Source organism: Paramisgurnus dabryanus, chromosome 1, assembly GCF_030506205.2.
Source record: "Paramisgurnus dabryanus chromosome 1, PD_genome_1.1, whole genome shotgun sequence".
Taxonomy (NCBI): domain Eukaryota; kingdom Metazoa; phylum Chordata; class Actinopteri; order Cypriniformes; family Cobitidae; genus Paramisgurnus; species Paramisgurnus dabryanus.
Genome location: NC_133337.1, coordinates 49,972,419 through 49,993,722, shown reverse-complemented (window position 1 = coordinate 49,993,722; position 21,304 = coordinate 49,972,419). Strand labels below are relative to the sequence as shown.

Genomic DNA, 21,304 nt, shown 5'->3' with positions numbered 1-21,304 from the left:
TGTGACTTTATACAGCCACCTAGTGGAGGGAGTTGTTAGTGCACACATGTGGGTATTTAAAGGAATAGTTCATCCAAAAATGAAAATTCTGTCATCATTTACTCACTCTCATGTCGTTACGAACCAGAAGGAATATTTTGAGGAATGTTCGGAATTAAACAAAAATGAACATGGCCTTTATTTGCTCCACTCCAACAGGAAATAAAAGCAAACTGTTTTCATCAAGCGATTTATACTGTGGGTGTGATGGGTCTGATCAGTGTGTGTCCTCTTTGCAGACTGTGCAGGTTGTGGCAGGGATATAAAAAATGGTCAAGCTCTTCTGGCCTTGGATAGCCAGTGGCATCTCGGCTGTTTCAAGTGCAAAGTCTGCGGAAAGGTGCTGAGTGGAGAGTACATCAGCAAGTGAGCTATGCCTTCATTATCTTTTATCTCTCACCATCTCATGACTCTATGTAATTCTCCCATACCTGACATCTTTTCTAATAACATTCAATTACCGCTCTTATCCAGATTTCAGTGAGGTGAAATACGATACAATTAAAACATAAAACTCTCTCTCTCTCTCTTCCTCTCCCATCGTACTTTCTAAAGGGATGGTGCTCCATACTGTGAGAAAGACTACCAGATCCATTTTGGCGTCCAGTGTGAGGCCTGTCATCAGTTTATCACGGGAAAAGTTTTGGAGGTGAGTAACAAATACGTATTTGAGCCTTTTCCATGGGGTGTGTTCGAAAATGCAGTGAGCTGGACCATGCTGGGTTGTTTTTACCCATTTATTGTTTCAAAAATAAACATTTCCTGGGTTGATTTAACCCAATGGCTGGGATTGTTTAGTTTTTTTTGACCCAACACTGCATTTTTTTAAAGGGAAGGGAACTATATTAAAGTGTATAGCTTGAATGCACTATATTAAATGTTAAATGTGAGCAAAAATGTAATGTGAGGCATCATCCATGTATTCTTTGTAGAAAACAATCCCATAATGCTTTGTAACAAGCTTTGCATCCAAGATGCAGTGACGGACGGTGACTTGTTTTTTTTCCACTGCACTTGATGCGAAGTTCGTCACAACATGTATGTAGCCCATCATGTCTGTGCTTCCGTTTTTCAAAATATGAAGAGTTTCGTTGCAAAACGAGATGATAAAAGAGACGCTCGCTTTTGCCAGAGACTCACATAATCTCATGCGTAGTTACTGTTAAGTGAGCATCTTTTGTGTTTATTTTGTGAACATGAGCATCTCTTTTACGTGATGCACATGGTTCACATAACACACCAAACACATTATTTTGAAAGTAACACACATTACACTCCGGACACTTATTTTGAATTTGCGCCCCTCGGATGAGCATTCAACAAGATGGAAGCCAAGCAAGGACAAAGTAAACTTTTGACCATGAATCACAAAACCAGTCATAAGATTTATCCATTGTCTGAAAGCAGAATAAGCTTTCCATTGATGTATGGTTTGTTAGGATAGGACAATATTTGGCAGAGATGCAACTATTTGAAATTCTGGAATCCGAACCTGTAAATCAAGATATTGAGAAATTCGCCTTGTCCAAATAAAGTCTGCAACACATATTACCAATGATAAGTTCATTTTTTATATATTTATGTAAAATGTACAAAATATCTTCATGGAACATGATCTTAATTTAACCCTCTGGGATCTTTAAGTTTATTGGCACACTTGAAAAGTTTTGACTTGCAATGACAATATTTTTTGTTGCTTATGAACATAATAATGGCATATATACAACATGTATGTACACATTTTTGTTTTTGAGAGAAAAATGTTTATGCATGGTCCACAAAACCCATACTAAACATGTTATTTATTTTTGGCATAGAAAAATTTATAATTTCGACCAATGCAATGTATAATTGACTATTGCTACAAATGTACCTGTGCAACTTATGACTGATTTTGTCATCCGTCACAAATCTAATGTAAAGCAATCCCATAAAAGCAAGGAAAATGTCAACTACAAATATATTTTAATCTCATGGAATACAAAAAGATAATGAAAAATAACCACTAAAGAGCAAAGTATGCAGTAGAAAGCTCAGTAGCAAGGAAGCTTAATTTGTGTATGAGGAATAAGATTTCCCAAAGCAGTTGTAGACCGGTTTTATTAATAATAATATGTCCAGCAAATTCATGTATGATATGTGTTGAGTCACCTAGAGGAAATGTTTATTGCTCAGAGGTTGCTCTTATAAAAACTTATTCAGTATCCCTTTACATTTGGTTGTAGACATTAGGCTCTTGGATTTGTACAGTTTGAGACGATCTGAGAAATCTCCATGCATTATATTAGAAAATTATGAAATAAGTTCAGAAAGGATACTTTTTTAAAATCTTAATTTACCTCATTAATTCTCATTCCTGCAGCAATAATTGAAATCCTAAATCCTAAAAATGGCATATTTCTGTTATATTTTGTTATCCATGTCAGCATGTGTCTAGTGTTCCACAATCTTACACTTCCTTTCCCACTGAACCTATGTGGTTGGATGCCCTTGGAGAGTTTTGTTAGTCTAAGTATAACACACACATGTATACGCACATAAATCTCATGTCACAGCTGCACTTACATTTTTAAACAGCTTCATGCACGGTTCATTCATCAAATGTTTGAGAACAGACACCGGTCCACTGGGAACAGAGCAGAGACCAAGAACCATCAATGCTGGACAGATTCCAAGGGACCGCCCAAACTATTGTACATGGGACGGCCCCTTTGAGGCTGGTCCCCTCTAATAGGGTGAGATACAGAGAGGTAGAGTTAGTGGAGAAATTTAGGAAAGTTCTCAAGGAAGATTGAAGAAGTGTGTGAAATGCAGGAATACTGACGTAAGAGAACGAGACTAGTATACATTTTTAAATAAAGGATTTGAACTACAAAGCTGCAGGTCTGGGGTGCCACACGAGCAGCCTGCCAAAGGTAAAGATATAAATTACGCTATTCCAGCTATTTGTACTTGGGTTGAAGTCATTTGACATGTGATTTAGTTTGAAAGCATTTGTCAAATACATTTATAGTTTTGTCATGCTGTTTGTTTTGGGCGTATGTTACATTGAGCTGGGTGTGATTCTAATGTAAGCATGCATGATGACTTTCTCTTTGCTGTTTAGGTCAATTTTGTCTGCATGATTATACTGACCTGTCAACAATTTATTAGGTAGTGTCAAAAGAGATGTTATGTTATCCACACACACAATCTCTGTCTGCACTCATGCACTCAAGTTGTGTTTATGGGGATCTGTGCAGCCGCAGATGGTGAGGGGAAGTGCACTGGAATCTTATGTATGTGACCGTAGGAGATCAAAGTTACAAGAATGTTTATATAAATCTACCAAATTTTGATTTAATGTCTAAAGCAACAGATGCATGCCGCTGGTCGGCAGATGGAATTTCACTTGTGTCAAAAAAGCAAATTTAGATTTGGAGAAACGGTGCATACTGTAAGTGCTTCTTTGGAATGCTGGGATTTTAGTAAACTTGAGGTTTGGTTATGACTACAATGAAGACTTTAATGAGTATGAATAGGATGAGAACAGAGAAACTAAATAGCAGGCACACAGGGTTATATTACAGGTTATATTATGGAAAATTGCATTGATCAGAGTTTGCTCTTTCATATTGTGGCTCAGGAGATTTGATGGAGATCTCAGTTGTGTTTCATTTAGGTCTCAACTTAGTTTCAAATGTTTCACCCCAAAAATTGAGAGCGAAGAGTCCATTAAGAGTCCATTAAGTGTATGGAGCTATACAATTCATGTAGAATTTATAGATAAAATTATCTAGATTTGGATAAATTTGATGAATTTTTTTTTTTAAATCACTTTGAAATCTTCAATTATATTTTATCTTGCCACATTTGAGCTCAGATTCTAAAATGGAGACATTGCGTGATAAATATTTGTGATACAGGAGACTTCCATTTGATCTCCATATAATCTGATTGTTGTCTAGAAGAAGTAACTGAGTTAAAGAGATCTTCTCTGTGACTTTTCTTAAGGTTTCAGTCATTGTTTACTCACCTTTTTGTTTTAAAACCTATATGAACATGAACATCCTTCTGCATGCAACATGAGCATACATTACTGGCCATACATAATCAATGATACTACACTTTAAACAGGGCTGGGTTATTTTTTACCCATGTTTGGTAAATATTGGACAGAACACACCACTGGGTTAAAATTGACCCAATGCTGGGTTATTATTAGCCATGGTTGCATAACAACAACAACCCAACATTAGGTCATTTTTAACCCAGCATTTGGTCATTTTTAACCCAGCATGTGTTTTGTCAAATGTTTACCCAACATGGGTAAAAAATAATCCAGCCCTGTTAAGAGCGTAGTATCAGTGATTTTGTATGGCTGTGTAAGCCAGTGCTTCTCAAACTTTTTCAGCGTGCGGCCCCCCTTGTGTACGGCGCATTGCTTTGCAGCCCCCCAAATAAAATTATAAAACTTAACATTTTTATTAAACAAAACATTAAATTATACAAAGTAGTGCTATTTTTTTAGGTTTAATTACACAGAATTCATGATAAATTAATTTATTTGATAAAATGTCATAAAACTGGGGCCCCCCTGGCACCATCTCACGGCCCCCAGTTTGAGAACCACTGGTGTAAGGTATAAAAGATCTCACTGGGGTGGTACCCGTTCAAAAAGTACAGAAGCCGCTTGTTTAGTGGGCAGTGCTCCAACACATAGCTTCGACACACATTCGGCCACCCGAGTTCGAGTCCTGGCTCTTGTCTCTCCTTACTGTACTGTCAATTAACTATTTCCCTGCCATTGATTTCATTTCATAACTCATTTCCCTGCTCGTCAATTAAGAAAAAACTTTTTTATCTGCCAATGATGCTTTCCTGACAAGTTTTTATGGTAATCTATAATTTCATAAAAAAACTGAAGCAAAAACTTTTTCAACATTTAAAAGCGGGGTGCATGATCTCTGAATGCCAATGTTGACATATGAAATCACCTTAACAAACACGCCCCTACCCCAATAGAATCGGGACCTTCTTTTGATAGCCCGCCCCACACAAACGGAACCCAGCCCCTTACTGCTGATTGGCTACAAGTGTGTTTTGGTACTGAGCCGACTCCCTTTTCCAAAGTGCTTTTTAAAAATCATGCACCCCACCTTTAAAACTCTGTGAATGTTTTGATGACCGTTCTGAATCTGATCTCTAACAAAATTCTTTTACAAAAACGCAATTATTTCAGATTTTTGCTAAAATTTGAAGAAACCTACTCATATTTAAAAGGTTATAAAAAAAACAAATGAAGATAGGATGAAAGATTTTTTCTTGTTTTGTTTGTTTGTTTGAAAACAGAGGGTATGTTCTTTCATATGATATATTTGTATGTTTATATATTTATAAACAAAAATTTTCCTTGAAGGCATTTTGTAAAAATCACAAAAAATGCGTGCAGGCAACTTTTTAAAAAAGGCTGTCGGGAATGAGTTAAAGCCGAGAAATGCCCCAAAAACAACAAAAAAGTACAACTTTGTACCTAAAGTGTACATGTTATTGCCACCTCAGAGGGTACATATTGGTAACTGCAAGATGCATATCTGCATCTTATTACACGGCTCTCTGGAAATCTTTGATTCTGATTGGTCAGTTGAGAGTGAGACATTTGCAGGTTCGTTCTTTTCAAATAATAACCGCTCCAAAATAATAACGCATAGCCGGTACTACTTGTACGAGTAAAATCGCTCCGCGCCAATAAAGATCAATAAAGATTACTGTTTGGCGCCATCTTGTGACAAACACTGGACAACCACGACAAGACACAGACAGCTTACTGAGACTGAACTTGACAAAATAGAGCATGACAGCTACGAAGCCAACACACAAAAAAATACAGAACGGGCATTAGAACTTCTCAAAGACTGGCTAAAAGAGATAAAATGGAGACAGACAAGTATGAAGCAGAGGATCTTAATAAGGTATTACGATCATTTTATGCATCTGTGCAAAGTTTTGCGGAAGGATAAAAATGTTCATTTAAAACAAATATGCCAATAAAATGTTTCAAATTCATATTCATGTCCGTTTTTTTTCTTATGTGACAAGTAGCCGTGTAATAAGCGGGATAATGTAGAGGCAGCCGGTAGTTATTGGGAAATAAGCCCCTTCAGTGTGATACAAGACCCTCCGCTTCGCGTCGGGTCCTGATCACACTGTCGGGGCTTATTTCCCGATAACTATACCGGCTGCCTCTACATTATCCCTTACTTAATAGTACATAAGGACCTTTTTGAAGGGTACTGTCCCTGTGACAGCTTTTGTACCTTTATTCTGACAGTGTATAAAAGTTAACTTAAGGGTTTATAAGTGTGCTGTATTCTGTGCTGTCAGCTTATGTATATCAGCTGTGGATAAGTTATTTAACATCACTGAATGTTTTGTCTATTAAACCTCAACTTTGAGTCTAATGAGACTCTCCAAAAATGACAAAGCAAGTCTGTCACGCCAGCTGGCCCTGCATTATTTCATCTTACACACTGTCTTTCTGCTGTGACTGTTGCTTTAGTTTCTGTTACAGTGCCAAATATCTCAGCAAAAAGCATCTTGTCTGGTTCTTGCTCATTGATTTGTAGATTAAAGAGTTTCTGTGGATAGTGCTTGTCGAGAATGCAGGCAGTCCTGTGCCTACTGTAGTTTAAGGGTGTTTTTCATCACGTGTTACAGTAACCAGCTAAACACCAGCTTGGCCTTTATCTCTCCCTCCCTTTGCATCGTTTAGCCATCACTCCTGTCCGCTGTTTTCTCTTTCCCCATCTCTCTGGCTCTGTGTTTCGTCCACACCCCTCCATCTGGTCTGACGCACAGACTGTTCTTGGCCCGTTCCTCACAGTTAGCTGGCCGTTCTTTGTTTTCCTCGTTGGCTCCGTATGATGCAATTAGAAATGAAATGCTAGCTGTCTCCTTCAGAGTGCTACAGAGAACATGTTGTCACTGAAGTTTGTGTACTGGAAAACTGTTGCATGCTCTTGTTGCCATGGCGATAGGGGGCCCGGGAGCCGAGGGGTCACATCTGTGTGAAATCATGCGTTTTAGCAGCATTGCCTCATAGTTCAAGACGGCGGTGCGCTATGGGATGTTTCCCCGACAGTGCGGCCAAACAGGCGACTCCCTCCTTGACGCTCAGAGCTCCAGCTGATAGAGGAACAGCCAAACAATTGAATTGTGTGCATGTGTGAAGCTCCACCTGAAAATAGCTAAAGATTTGGGTTTCTATTAGGAATTTTTAGGTGAAAAGTCATATCTAAATATTCTTTAGCCTTTTGATGATTATATCTCAGCAATTATTGAGTCATTTTGGTTACACAGTTACAATAAGGTTGTGTTTGTTCACATAACCAAACAATGAGTAATATAGTTTATTAGTATTTATTAATCTTTGTTAAAGGGACACTACACTTTTTTTGAAAATATGTTAATTTTCCAGCTCACCTAGAGTTAAACATTTAACCTGATAAGGAACACTGTGCCGTACATGGCACACCCCCTCCCTTGCACGTGAGGCTGCATTACGTCATTGTAACTTTGAAGCATTAAATCTTCAAAATATACGGTCATGCGGCACATCGTTGTAAAGCTTAGACTTTCGGGATTCCAATAAGCGCACACAGAAAGCATAATATGATTTTTAGCAGTCATAAAACTGTAATCTAGTTGTTAGTTACCTGAACCGGGCGGTGCCGATTTAGGATATTTACTTACCTTCAAAATCTTTCCTTTATCCGCTTCGGTAAAATTGTCCAAAACAAATTGTTCATAAATCCCCAAAAGTCCAAGGAAATGGAATATCCAAGCCTTTTAATCCAAAACGATTTGTTCATCTCACAATCTTGACGTTTCTGACCGAATTACGATATAAATAGTGTATACAATAAGTTCATTAACAGACATTCGTTCGAATTTCACTTTTCATTCACGATTTATAATGAATATATTCGGATGTCATGTTTATTGTGCAACGTCTGAGGAACAAATGCGCCCCCTTGTGGATTTTCAGCCGTTCCATAAGAGGTTAAACATTCAGCTGATCTTCGGGTGTGGCGGTAGCATTTTTAGCATAGCTTAGCACAATCCATTGAATCTGATTAGACCTTTAGCATCGCGCAAAATAAAATAACAGATCGTTTTGATATTTTTCCTATTTAAAACTTGACTCTTCTGTAGTTACATTGTGTACTAAAACCGACAGAAAATTAAAAGTTGCGATTTTCTAGACAGATATGGCTAGGAACTATACTCTCATTCTAGCGTAATAATCAAGGACTTTGCTGCTGTAACATGGCTGCAGCAGGCGTAGTGATATTACGCAGCACCTGAAAATTTTCTTTTAAAATTGCTATTGAAAGTAATCAAGGGGACTATTTTCGGGGAGTGCGTAATATCACTACGCCTACTGCAGCTATGAAACATCAGCAAATTCCTTGATTATTACGCCAGAATGAGAGTATAGTTCCCATATCAGCCTAGAAAATTGCAATTTTCCGTCGGTCTTAGCAAATGATGTAACTACAGAAGAGTCACGTTTTAAATAGGAAAAAAAAGAAACTATTTTGTTATTTTTTAGCACGATGCTAATGGTCTAATCAGATTCAATGGATTATGCTAAGCTAATCTAAAAGTGGTAGCGCCCGACCTGGAGGTCAACTGAATGGATTCCAAAACGGTAAAATTCAAATGTTTAACTCTAGTGGAGCTGGAAAAGGAGCATATTTTCAAAAAAAGTGGAGTGTCCGTTACTAATGTTAACAAATAAAACCTTAGTACAGAGTTTTACTAAAGCAATAAACCCCAAGAAGCAGTGGGTTAATCCGCTTCGCGTCGTGCCTAACAACGCCCCTTAGCTGTTATAAAATCCACTGGTAACCCAACGCTTCGAGGGGTTTATTGCGTTTATAAAACGGTTACTTCATATGCATAACGTTAGCGGGATTTTATAAAATAAAACACAAATAAGTTGTAATTATATTAGTACAAATATTACTCTTCCGCCAAACAAAGTAGTTCCTCAGAATCAAGTGTGACTGAAACAGAGCGCAGTTCCCAACCAACACAGAAGCAGCAAAGACACAATGAAAATATGATTTAAGACTGTGGTGTTTATTTTATAAATCAACATTCATTTAATTTATACATTAACATTTATATCATGCAACTGTTAAAGTGATGATCAAATATGCTTGAAAGCATGCTGAACTCTTTTCCCGTCAGCGTTTTTTTTTTTTAAGTTGCCACCCAGTTTTAGTTTAATGCCTTGCAGAAAAAATTATCTTCCTTAAATAAACATAAAATATCAAATGAAAGAACAGACCATCCGCTTTCAAACAAAAACAAACAAAAAAAAAACGTTTCATCCTACCTTCATTTGTTCTCTTATCACCTCTCAAATTTTTTAGCTAAAAGCGGAGATAATTCCATTTTTGTGAAGAACTTTTGTAAGAGATCAGATTCAGAGCCTGATGAAAACACGCTGTATTTTCAGTGTTGAGTGAATGCGTCAGTGTTTAAGTTGGGTAAGATCGCCACCCAGTGGATAATAGCGGACGTATGAACTTGAGTTATAAACTCCTCAGACAACGTTTTCTCTTTATCGTCGAGATGACTCAACAATATTTATTGACATTTATCTGGATATCGCCATTAATTGTGCAATTGTAAACAAATTTAAAATATGATTAAAGACTGGTGTTTATTTTCATAAATCAGTATGCAGCAACTGTGGCGCAGTGATACTTATGTAATGTGGTCTGAACCTTGAAGTTACCGGTGTATTTTATCACGGCTTAGAACGCGTTTCAACCAATCAGAATGAAGAACCAGAACTGCCCGTTTTATAATATTATTTTTATTTATATGGATTATAAGATATGTATATATTACTGTTCCTGCACACTTGATAAAAAATAATAGTGGTAAAGCTAACAAATTGTTAAATCAGAAATATGATTAAATTCATTTAAAATATCAATTTGAAATGATTCATGGAAATGATCCAAACTTACAAACTCTTCATCAGAAATGAAATAAAATATCTGTCTTAACACTTTTCACATCTGCAATATGTGAGACAGAGAGTTATCACGAAACAAATCTAATGACGCAAAATGTCTCAAGGAAGTCTAATGCCCAAATAGAAAGCACATTAAAGTGCTCTCAACTTTTTAATATGTTGGATTACGTTAAAACCTTGAAATGAAAACATATGATGTGAATTTCAGAAGAATAAACTTTTGGGCGGGATTCTTGTCCTTAAGAAGCAAAAGCAGCTTGAAGAGAAGGGTGAAAAATTTTGTGGAAAGAATTTACAAGCCAAAATACAAAGCATTTCCTGAAGTAAGATATGGTTTTAATGAGGTTTGAAGAAGAGAGATATCACCAGCATTCCCACAGCTAAATGAAACCGGCAGAATGATGACGAAATAGCTCGGCAGATGACTTGCAGCTGTGTGTTACATGCCCATAAGTGTGGATCTTACACATAACCATACACATATTGTGTGATACATGCACTGTCCTGACTTCTTATATGACTTATTTTATAGTATGGACTGTAAGATACAGTCAGTGATTTCCAACTTCTGATTTTTCTGAATGTTGTCAAGAATAACTTGCAGTCATTAAACAGGCGCAAAGATTGAAATGTTTCCAGCCCTTGCATATCAAACACTGCAGCTCACAGAGTAAAACAATAAAGCCAATGCTTGCTATTGAAGTCACGGTGTAGTGGTTAGCGCACATGCTTCTGACATAAAGCATTGCACATGAAACTGGATGGTTCAAGTTGGAGTCCTGTCTACAAGAACTGCCAATGATTTTAAGGACATTTTGTATAGTGCAGTTTTGTGTCAAAAACTATTGTGTTTGTATCTGTGTGTGGATACCTTTGTGCATATTATTTTCATGAACTGGAAACATCTGGGGGTCAGGAGGGTATTTTTCAGTGGTGGGGTAAGTTGATAGTGTTCAAACGGTGACTCTGCAGGTATTAACAGAAGTTCATTCACTAAAATCACACACACATGAAGCAGAACAGAAGACAGAGAATAAGAAAAGAAGGTCTGATAGCTTTCTTTATGAAGTGAGCTTTTGTTTTGTATTACAGGTCTTACATACTTTTTCACAGATTTCCCAAGTCTTGTCATCTGAGAACTGCTTCTTCTTCGAATAAAACTTTTGACCCTCGTATGTTGCCCTTTGGCCCTCACAGGCAGGAGATAAGCACTACCATCCCAGCTGTGCACGATGCAGCAGGTGCCATCAGATGTTCACAGAGGGAGAGGAGATGTACCTGCAAGGTGAGTATACTGTACTTGAGAAAAAGAATATGAGAATATTCTTACACTGTTAGAAAAAAATATCAAAATATGTAGCAAAATATGTAATATGTAGCTGTCACTGGGGCAGTACCCTTTTAAAGGGTCCTAATATGTACCATTTAGGTACAAGGCCCCAGCAACACCTTAGGGACCTTTTTTTTTACCTTTTTTTCTTTGACAGACAGTGTATGATTAATTTTAAGATTTAGCATTGCTACTTGAAGCTATACTTTAAAACATTTTGTGATTGCTGAAATTATCACTTTAGTTTGAGATACGTTTCTTTCTTTTTTTTTTGCTTTTTCTTATAAATCATAGAAAAAATATGTTTGATCATTTTTTTTTACAAAAACTTTTATAGTAAAGCAAAAAAAAATGGATATTTTTACAATATACAATATATTTCAAAATATTCAAAGCACATATTTGCTGCAATATATTTTTAAATATGTTTTTTTTTTATCATTGTATTGGGCCATTTTTTGTATATTTTGAAATATATTTTAAGCATTTATTTTCATGTTGGAAGAAAAACGTGTATGTTACAAACATGTAAACATAAATATATTTTAAACAGCAAAAATATACTTAATATTTATATAATTTTATGTTTGATACATAACTTTTATATTTCGGCCAGGAAAAATATGTTAATATATATTTTTTATTTGCAATATGGGATGTAAAATTAGAAATGTATTTGTTGCATCTACAAAAAACGTATTTTACACATATTTTTGGCCAGAGAAATTAATTTTTTGCTGTGTGGTTGAGTTTACTGTAACATGTGAAGGATTAAGACATAGAATAAAATGGTTTATTCGACTTGGCATCATGCTGTTTAAAAGCGGCAGATGATTACGTATATTACTTAAATTTTGTAATAGCTGAAATCATCACTTTAGTTTGAGATACGTTTGTTTGCTTTTTCTTATAAATCATAGAAAAATATATGTTTGATTACTTTTTCTAACAAAAAAAGAGGATATTTTTACAATATAATTTTAAATATATTTTGAAATACACAAAAATGGCCAAAATGTTTCCTAAAATATATTTTGAAATATTTTTATTACAAGAATGTATTTTTCACCATTGTAATGGGCCATTTTTTGTATATTTTGAAACATATTTTAAGCATTAATTTTCATGTGGTATTGGAAGAAAAATTTGTATGTTAAAAACCTATAAAATAAATATATTTTCAACTGTAAATATATTTTTGGCCACGAAAAATATATAAATATAGGAAGGTTAAAACTAAATATAAATTTTTATTCTAACATATATTTAATTAAGCTTTACTCTAAACAACATGTATTTGGCATATATTTAAAACATATTTTTGGCCAGAGAAATGTATTTTTTGCTGTGTGGTTGAGTTTACTGTAACATGTGAAGGATTAAGACAATAGAATAAAATGGTTTATTCGACTTGGTATCATGCTGTTTAAAAGCGTCAGATGATTACGTATATTACGTACATTTTGTAATAGCTGAATTTATCACTTTAGTTTGAGATACAACGTTTGTTTGCTTTTTCTTATAAATCATAGAAAAATATATGTTTGATCACTTTTTCTTACAAAAACTTTTATTATAAACCAAAAAAAAGGATATTTTTACAATATCATTTTAAATATATTTAAAAAAAATACAAAAATGGCCAAAATATTTCCTAAAATATATTTTGAAATATTTTTACAAGAATGTATTTTTCACCATTGTAATGGGCCATTTTTTTGTATATTTTGAAACATATTTTAAGCATTAATTTTCATGTTGTATTGGAAGAAAAACTAAATAAATATATTTTCAACTGCAAAAATATACTTTATATTTATATAATTTTATATTTTATACATAACTTTTATATTTTGGCCAGGAAAAATATATAAATATAGGAAGGTTAAAACTAAATATACATTTTTATTCTAACATATATTTAATTAAGCTTTACTCTAAAAAACATGTATTTGGCATATATTTAAAACATATTTTTCGCCAGAGAAATGTATTTTTTTGCTGTGTGGTTGAGTTTACTGTAACATGTAAAAGATTGAGACAATAGAGTAAAATCGTTTGTTCGAGTTGGCATCATGGTGTTAAAAAGAAGCAGATGAATATGCACATCATGTGTATCCAAATTATAAGGAAATTACATTTTTTACAGCTATGGGATAACTGGTTTCTGAGATATCACACTCACTTATTCAGTTTTTTTGTTTCTCTCAGGTTCAACAGTGTGGCATCCAGACTGTAAGAACAGCAGTAGAGCGGAAGAAAAGTACAGAGTGAGTGTCTATCTATCTATTTGAAAACTTCCTGTTACCCAGTCAACCCCTTCAGTCTCTGAAAACTCTCCAATAAGCTGTGTTGTTCCCATAAAGAACATCTGCATCCCGGGAAAAAACATTGTACAGACCCATGGGAGATGTCTTGAAAAAATTCTCACAAAGTCCTTGTCATGTTTGTGTACTAGAATTTCCACAGTTGTCCTATGTAGTTTTCATATAAGCTCAGGTGAATAGCTGGGGTGCAAAGAGAGTTCGTGTGTTTGTCCTTTGTCCATTCTGTTGTGATTCTCCTCCTTAGGCAGCTTGGCAGCATCGTAAAGGGAAACCAAGTCCGTTTGATATCTTTTACCCACAGTCTCAGATACAGAACCGGGGCCCAGGTGGCTCTCGGCCGGACCGGCGTCCCCTGGGCGGACGTGAGGTTTGGAGACTTCTGCTCTGCACTCCCTCCAGATTGCAACGCTTCCAGCTAATTCAACTTCTTCCAACTGTCCTGCTTTTTTTTAAAGCAAGACCAAGCTGCTGTGTTTTTAGTTTTTTAATATTAGTTCAGTGGTTATCAACTTCACACAGCACCGCGCATTTTGTATGTCACACTCAGATCAGTTCATGGATCTCGGTGCAGTTCAGGTGTGTCAAATACAAAATGTGCAGTGTGCGGTTGAAACCCTCGGCACGCATACACAATAAGAATACGCTTGCTTTCTCCTTCTGCAAAGTAGCTGCGAGGTAACACTTCTCATGGAGATAATAAATGCATTTCACTTAAATCGTAACCTCGTGTGCCACAAAGCCAGAAATCATGAAATGACCCGCATGCACAGGATCTTGGGCAGGTGACTGTAGATGTAGAGTTAGATGAGCAATGGCTGAGGTTTGCTAAGATGTCACAGTGTTTCGCTGAATGTGATGTCATATCTTGTAATACCTTTTCCTCCCTTTACAGCCCCTCCCACCCTCAGTAACCTCTCTGCACCAATCAGAAAGGCAGGTACTGTATTCTGCTTCTGGCAGCAGAGCGGTGGATCGCTGAGTGTGTCTTGCAGCTTGTGCACTTACAATCACCTACCAGTAAAGGGCAGACTCCTTGGCCACGCCCCCCTGTCCGACTTTCCATAACATGCCTGTGTGTGAATCACTGCGCTTTTTACGGCTGTGGACATGTGGTGTAAACCATGCAGGGCTTTATTTACCATATTTGGATTGACAGTGGTTTGACTGTACATGCAGAAGGTCTCAGATATGAGATCTGACCCAATAAAGGTGACCAATTCTGGATAAATGGGGAAACCAAGAGTCATGTCTGAGGTGTTGGCTGCAGTGGCTGCATTGATTGTATGGAATGAAACACAGTGCATTGTGGGAAGGCTTGCATGTATGTATTGGAGTATGAAAGAATACGGCTGGAAATCCTGCTATGCTTTCCACAACCAAAAGGTTGCTGGCATCTACAGGCCTGTCCCAAATGGCACACTCATTGTCAGCAAAGTACATGAGATCTTGTGACGCCTTTCCGTTGGATGGTACAGTCAGGAACTGCTTATTTTGGGAGGTTTTCCACTGTGTGCGGTACCTAGTACATTATACTTTTTTTAGTACCACCTTGGGTGAGGTTCCAAGTGAGCTGTACTGATACAAACGTGACGTGTAAACAGAAAGAATCATCATTGCTAAATGCAAGATTAGCTTACCCTTGCCTGCGTTGAGCAAACAAGTGATGTCGTCATCTGTGCTTTGTTGTACAAGTACAAGTACTCCGTTTAAGCAGTGAAAACCATTCACATGCCGAAAATCAAGAATGCTATTCCATTAAAGGAATAGTCTACACTTTTGCCATATTAAACTATGTTATTACCTCAACTTAGAAGAATTAATACATATCTATCTTTTTTCAATGCGTGCACTGTACAGCGCGTCAAGAATGTGTTAGCATTTAGCCTAGCCCCATTCATTCCTATGGTACCAAACAGGGAAGCCACCGAACACTTCCGTGTTTTCCCTATTTAAAGACTGTTACATGAGGAGTTATACCAGTAAGTATGGTGCCACAAAATACAACTTTTTTTTGTTACCATAGGAATGAATGGGGCTAGGCTAAATGCTAACACAACGCGCTGTACAGTGCGCGCATTGAAAAAAGATAGGTATGTATTAATTCGTCTAGGTTGAGGTAGTTTAATATGGCAAAAGGGTAGACTATTCCTTTAACATGCTCCCATGTTCTGAATTTATATCACATTTACGATGATGTCACAGCAGTAATGGCGGCACAACTGTAATGATAAGTCTATAATCTCACCCACTTGTGGAAAAGCAAACAGAGCCAAAGTAAAGCGAGCCGAGCGGTATGGAGCCGAGTCACGTCGTACCACACAATGAAAAAGCGACATTGGTACCATATGTCCATTATTCAATAGTTCATGACTTGTTGGAGAACCATGATGGGAGATGGTGCCATCTGGGACAGGGCTAGGAGAGTGTGTTTAGTAATATGTAAAGGCGCTCATTTTAGCTTACTGCTAACACATCTCGTTCTCCCGCAGCCCACAAGGTCTTCGTCTGAGAGTATCTGTTCCAGACCTGGTTCCAGTATCCCAGGATCTCCAGGTCACCCAATCTATGTGAGTCCTACCCGTCGGCATCCCCAGTCGTTTCCTGAATCTACAGTATCAGATCTTAATACTCAATGGACAATGAATACTAAATCTGATATATTTTCAGAATCACTATAAACAAACAGTTCGACATGCAGGGAAACCACAGGATAATGGATCATCTCCCCTTCACCCTCCGCACAAAGTGTGCTTTTATATCTAAAACATCTGCATTGTATTCGACTCCCGAACCTCTACTTTAGCGTTCTTGGGATTTCATTTAATCACACAAATGGTTACACTGGATCACAAGTTGAGATTTGTAATTGAGATTTATACATCGTCTGAAAGCAAAATAAAGCTTTCAATTGATGTATGGTTTGTTAGGATAGGACAATATTTGGATGGGATACAACTATTTGAAAATCTGGAATCTGAGACTGAAACAATCAAAATATTGAGAAAATCGCCTTTAAAGCTGTCCAAATGAAGTCCTTAGCAACATAAAATACTTATGATAAATATATTTTTGGTATATTTACGGTAGGAAATTTACAAAATATGTGATTTTTGGCATTAAAAAATCTATCATTTTGACTTGATCATGTATTGTTGGCTATTGCTACAAATGAAGAGTTTGGTTCCAAAACGTAATAAATCCATTTTGACAAATTTCGGTAAAAACGTGTTTTCTACCAGAAAGTGACTAGATGAAAACCACTATTTTCTGTTACAAACTTTCACATAGCATCTTTAGGTTACAAAAACATAAAAAATTCAAATCCATAACTTCATTTTCAAAGATTTATTATAAAAACGAATTATTTTTTCCACAAAATGCAATAGTTTTTTTTTTTTTTCAAAATTCTATAAATCTTATTCAATCAATGTATAAATGTGCATTCATCTTTGCCATTTTATATTCATTTAGTTGAACAGTTGTACACACTGATTAAAAAAAATAAACATGAATGGCATTAATCAAAACACTTACTTTGTCATATTAAGAACTCTGTCATTGCCGCGCGGTATACTTGACGTTGTCGCTTAGCATTTTTCACAGCGATCAGCTGTGATTCTTGTTGACTTTGAGTAAAATTATGGAAAGTTTTTCATAAGATCCCCTGGGGTCAATGTGTTAGCACGAGAGAAGCTAGATGCTGTCGGGAGAACAAGCGATCGTCTCCCGAGTGCCGTCTCGCGTAAATTATTAGATTTTGATGACTTACGTTTCTTTCCCGTCACAGAAAACCACAGTTTTCTCAATGCTATTAAAGTATTATTTTGTTTTTGTTTGTTTGTTGATCATGAAGTACAAAGTAGATGAGCACCACCATTGTTTGTTTACATTGCGTGGAATGGTGCGCTGTAATTTGTGGAGCGGATTTATTGCATTCTGTAGAAAAGTGTGTGTCATTTATTGCGTTTTGGGAAAAAAGGGAGAAAAGATGACAGAATAACACGGCGGATATTGGATTTTGCATAAAATTAAGAATTTACTTTTAAATATTGACATAATACTGACACAGAGCTTTTCAAATCCGTGCGTTTCAGGAAGAGAACACATGCAAACACATTGTATTATACCACATACACAGAATAACGTTGCTTTTTAGCAATGAAATAGGTGCTCTTTAAACATTTAGACAGCCAAGTAAGTAATCAATAAGTTATCAAAGTATCTATAGTCTGCATTTGTTGCTTGTAAAGTGTTCATTTCGAACCTTGAGCATACCTCCAAAACCAGCCATGCTTTTACCCTGTATGTTTAACCCTTGTGGTGACCTTTGTGATGGTCAGTAGCTCTGTTTGGATGTGATGTGAATGACCTTTGACCTGTGCCCTGACCTGTCTCTCATCAATACATTTTTCCTTGTGTCTGTCCACCTGTGCTTCCCCTCCCTTCCCCTCCTCATCCTCTCCTTCCTCCAGGCAAAAGTAGACAATGAGATTATTGATTACAAGGATCTAGCAGCCATCCCCAGAGTCAAGGCCATTTATGACATAGAGCGTCCAGATATGATATCCTATGAGACCCTCCATTCCACCTCCTCTACCCTGGACAGACAAGGGAAGCACAGCCCAGGAGAGGTAACCATAACCCCCTATATTTAATGTATTGATAAACAAACAATGTGCTGTTTATGAGAAATTGATTTTTTCCGACCCTATTTTGTACTATAGTTGCCTGTATATATGTATAATTTTAGTATTTAAAGGTGCACTGTGTAAATTTTAGAAGGATCTCTTGACAGAAATGCAATATAAAAACATAACTATATTATTAGTGGTAGATAAAGACCTTACAAAATGAACTGAATTGTTTTTATTACCTTACAATAAGACGTTTTTATCTACATACATCGCGGGTCCCTTACATGGAAGTCGTCATTTTGCGCCACCATGTTTCTACAGTAGCCCTAAACAGACAAACTGCTCTACAGAGCGCGCTTCGTCACTACATTGTCTCAGACGACGACATGTTTGTCCTGTGGCGGCTACCGTAGCTTGTCTATGCGTTTTGAATGAGCTGTGGACCGAGTAGTTGGTTGCAATTCGCAATCTCACCACTAGATGCCGCTAAAAATCTACACAGTGCACCTTTAAAATATCCAAGAATCACTAACACAGTGTTATATATTTTATTTATTTGTGTACTAACATTATCCCAAATTAATCTGCACAGCAGCACATATCGCATCATTTATTTAAAAAATGAAATAAAAAACATATAAAATGATCCAAATTACAGATTTGCAGCGTAAATTTGCTTTCTGTGCCATGTCCAAGGGTAAAGTCTCTATTACCAAACCTGCATGTGGGCTTAAGTCCCTTTTCTTTAACCCAGTATCGACTTTAGCTATCCCGATATAACAAGTCCAACTGATTATGTCCATCAGTAGCTTTCTGACCCCATGACCTCAATATTGTCCCAAAAAACCCTGTTTCGTGGGTGATCATATACATAGCATGTATTCATGTCAAAAAGTGAGTTGTATGTGTATGCATGAAATGATGTATATTTTTTTATTGACTGTGACTGCTCCGTTCCCTCTGTCATATTAAATGTTGCTCGCCTGTGAGCTTTTACTGTGTAGAGACAGCGCCCCCTGATGCCCACTATTAGGATTTCAGTCAGTCTGTGGACATAAAAATTGCACAATGAAAGAATATTCCAGATTATGTTCTATTGGTGACTTCCTGTCCAACACAACGGGACATAAACATAGTTTATAGTTCACAGAGTTTATATTACAGAACAATAAATGCATATTAAGTTTATAATTGTAAAACAAGCCACAAATGTTGTACATACACATTAAGTTAAAAATAACCATCAATATTTCTTTAACGCATGGGTTTCTTAACTCAAGATAGGTTACATACATAGGTTTCTGACAAGATCTCAGAGTAACTTAAAACCTTTCCTCCTTTACAGCCTGTCAGAGCATCAGGTGGCAGCCCACTAAGAGGCCGAGCCACAGTAAGTGTGTGCAGGAGAGATTTAAGACCACTGACACAGATCTCTACTAACATAGTCATTTACCTAATCTAATAAACATTAACATCTAATGCCTAACCTTTAACCTTTTACGCTCAGTTCCTCCCATCTCATTGGCCGCTATGTGCTGTCATTTGAAAACATTACTTCCTATCAGTGTACTGTAGGGATTATTACAAGAATTGTGCACCTAAAACGCCGAAGAGCATTAAAATGTCTTTTTGGCAATGATGTAGCAAAATGTTTTCTACTGTAGCAATGTTCGTCCTCAATGAAATATTATCATTTCCTCATTGATCATAACTCTGTCAAGTATCATTAATGCTTTAACATAGACAGCAACTAACATACCAGAGATACTCTTCATATGCCTACTGTCTGGGCTTCTCCTGACAGAATTCATTTCATTAAAAATAATGCATTTCATGTAATGCATGTAGTCGGCACAAAAAAAAACACCTGTTTCCATAACGTGTGATATCGTTTGTTATTTTTGGTGACTTTAAGTTTGTGTCCATATTCCCAGACCCTTCCACAAGACCCCTCCACGCTGTCCACGGAAACAGTAAGTGTTAGTGACCTTTGAACCCTGCACGCAATATATAAGAGATGTAGCTGGAGCCACACTGTTTATAGGCTCTTATCATTTTCATGCATTTTCTGGGTTAATTTAACCCAAAGGCTTGATTTGTCACTTTTTGACCCAAAGCTGGTTTAAAATTTGTTTTGTATTTTGCATGACGAAAATGAACCTATTAACCATTAAGTAACCATTTTCGCAAGATATTAGGATGTAAAAATAGCAGTGGCGGCTGGTGACTGCTCTTCCGAGGGGCGCAAATTAAAAATAAGTGTTCGGAGTGTCATGTGTGTTGCTTGTGTTTTCAAAATATGTGTTTATTGCATCATGTGAACCATGTGCACCATGTGTTTTTTGTCAAAATAAGTGCCTGCTGCACACGCTTCAAAACCATTTGTGATAAAAGAGACGCTCACGTTCACAAAATACACACAAGACACTCACTTAACAGTTAACTCTGATTACGCATGAGATTATGCGAGTATCTGGCAACACGAGTGTTTTTTTTTATAAACCCTTTAGACGGGTCTGCAGCAGGCACTTATTTTGACAAAACATGTGATGCACATAGGTTCACTCGGCGCACCGAACACATATTTTGACATGACGAACCACACACATGACACATGTAAAGGGGGTTTTCTATTTCATAAAGAGGATAATGCGATCATGCACCACTGTTATCCTATATAGACATACAGGATTTTTATGTTGCTGAGTTGACCAGTGTGTTATTTTTAGTCAGGATGTACCAAATTGTTGATCTGGTCACTCTTAATGTTCCTGCTATCTCTCTGATGGATTTGTTGTGTTTTTAAAACCTAAATATGGTCTGTATCACTTGCATGGAGATCTCCCTGAACCAAATGATTTTGCTTCACAGCCACAGCTTTCAAATGCAATTGCCACACTTAAAGCAACACCAAAGAGTTTTTTTTACCTTAAAATAA

At 36.6% G+C, this 21,304-nt stretch overlaps 1 protein-coding gene across 1 annotated transcript in view; it reads left to right on the top strand.

Annotated features, from left to right (window-relative positions):
* ablim1b (actin binding LIM protein 1b) overlaps window positions 1–21,304 on the top strand; it is a 70,558-nt gene that overhangs the window by 32,812 nt on the left and 16,442 nt on the right. The window contains exons 5-12 of the mRNA XM_073815363.1: window positions 279–405; window positions 595–688; window positions 11,273–11,360; window positions 13,617–13,675; window positions 16,222–16,299; window positions 18,205–18,363; window positions 19,712–19,756; window positions 20,301–20,339. Coding sequence (XP_073671464.1) covers window positions 279–405; window positions 595–688; window positions 11,273–11,360; window positions 13,617–13,675; window positions 16,222–16,299; window positions 18,205–18,363; window positions 19,712–19,756; window positions 20,301–20,339 — 689 coding nt within the window. The remainder of the gene's footprint in view (window positions 1–278; window positions 406–594; window positions 689–11,272; window positions 11,361–13,616; window positions 13,676–16,221; window positions 16,300–18,204; window positions 18,364–19,711; window positions 19,757–20,300; window positions 20,340–21,304) is intronic.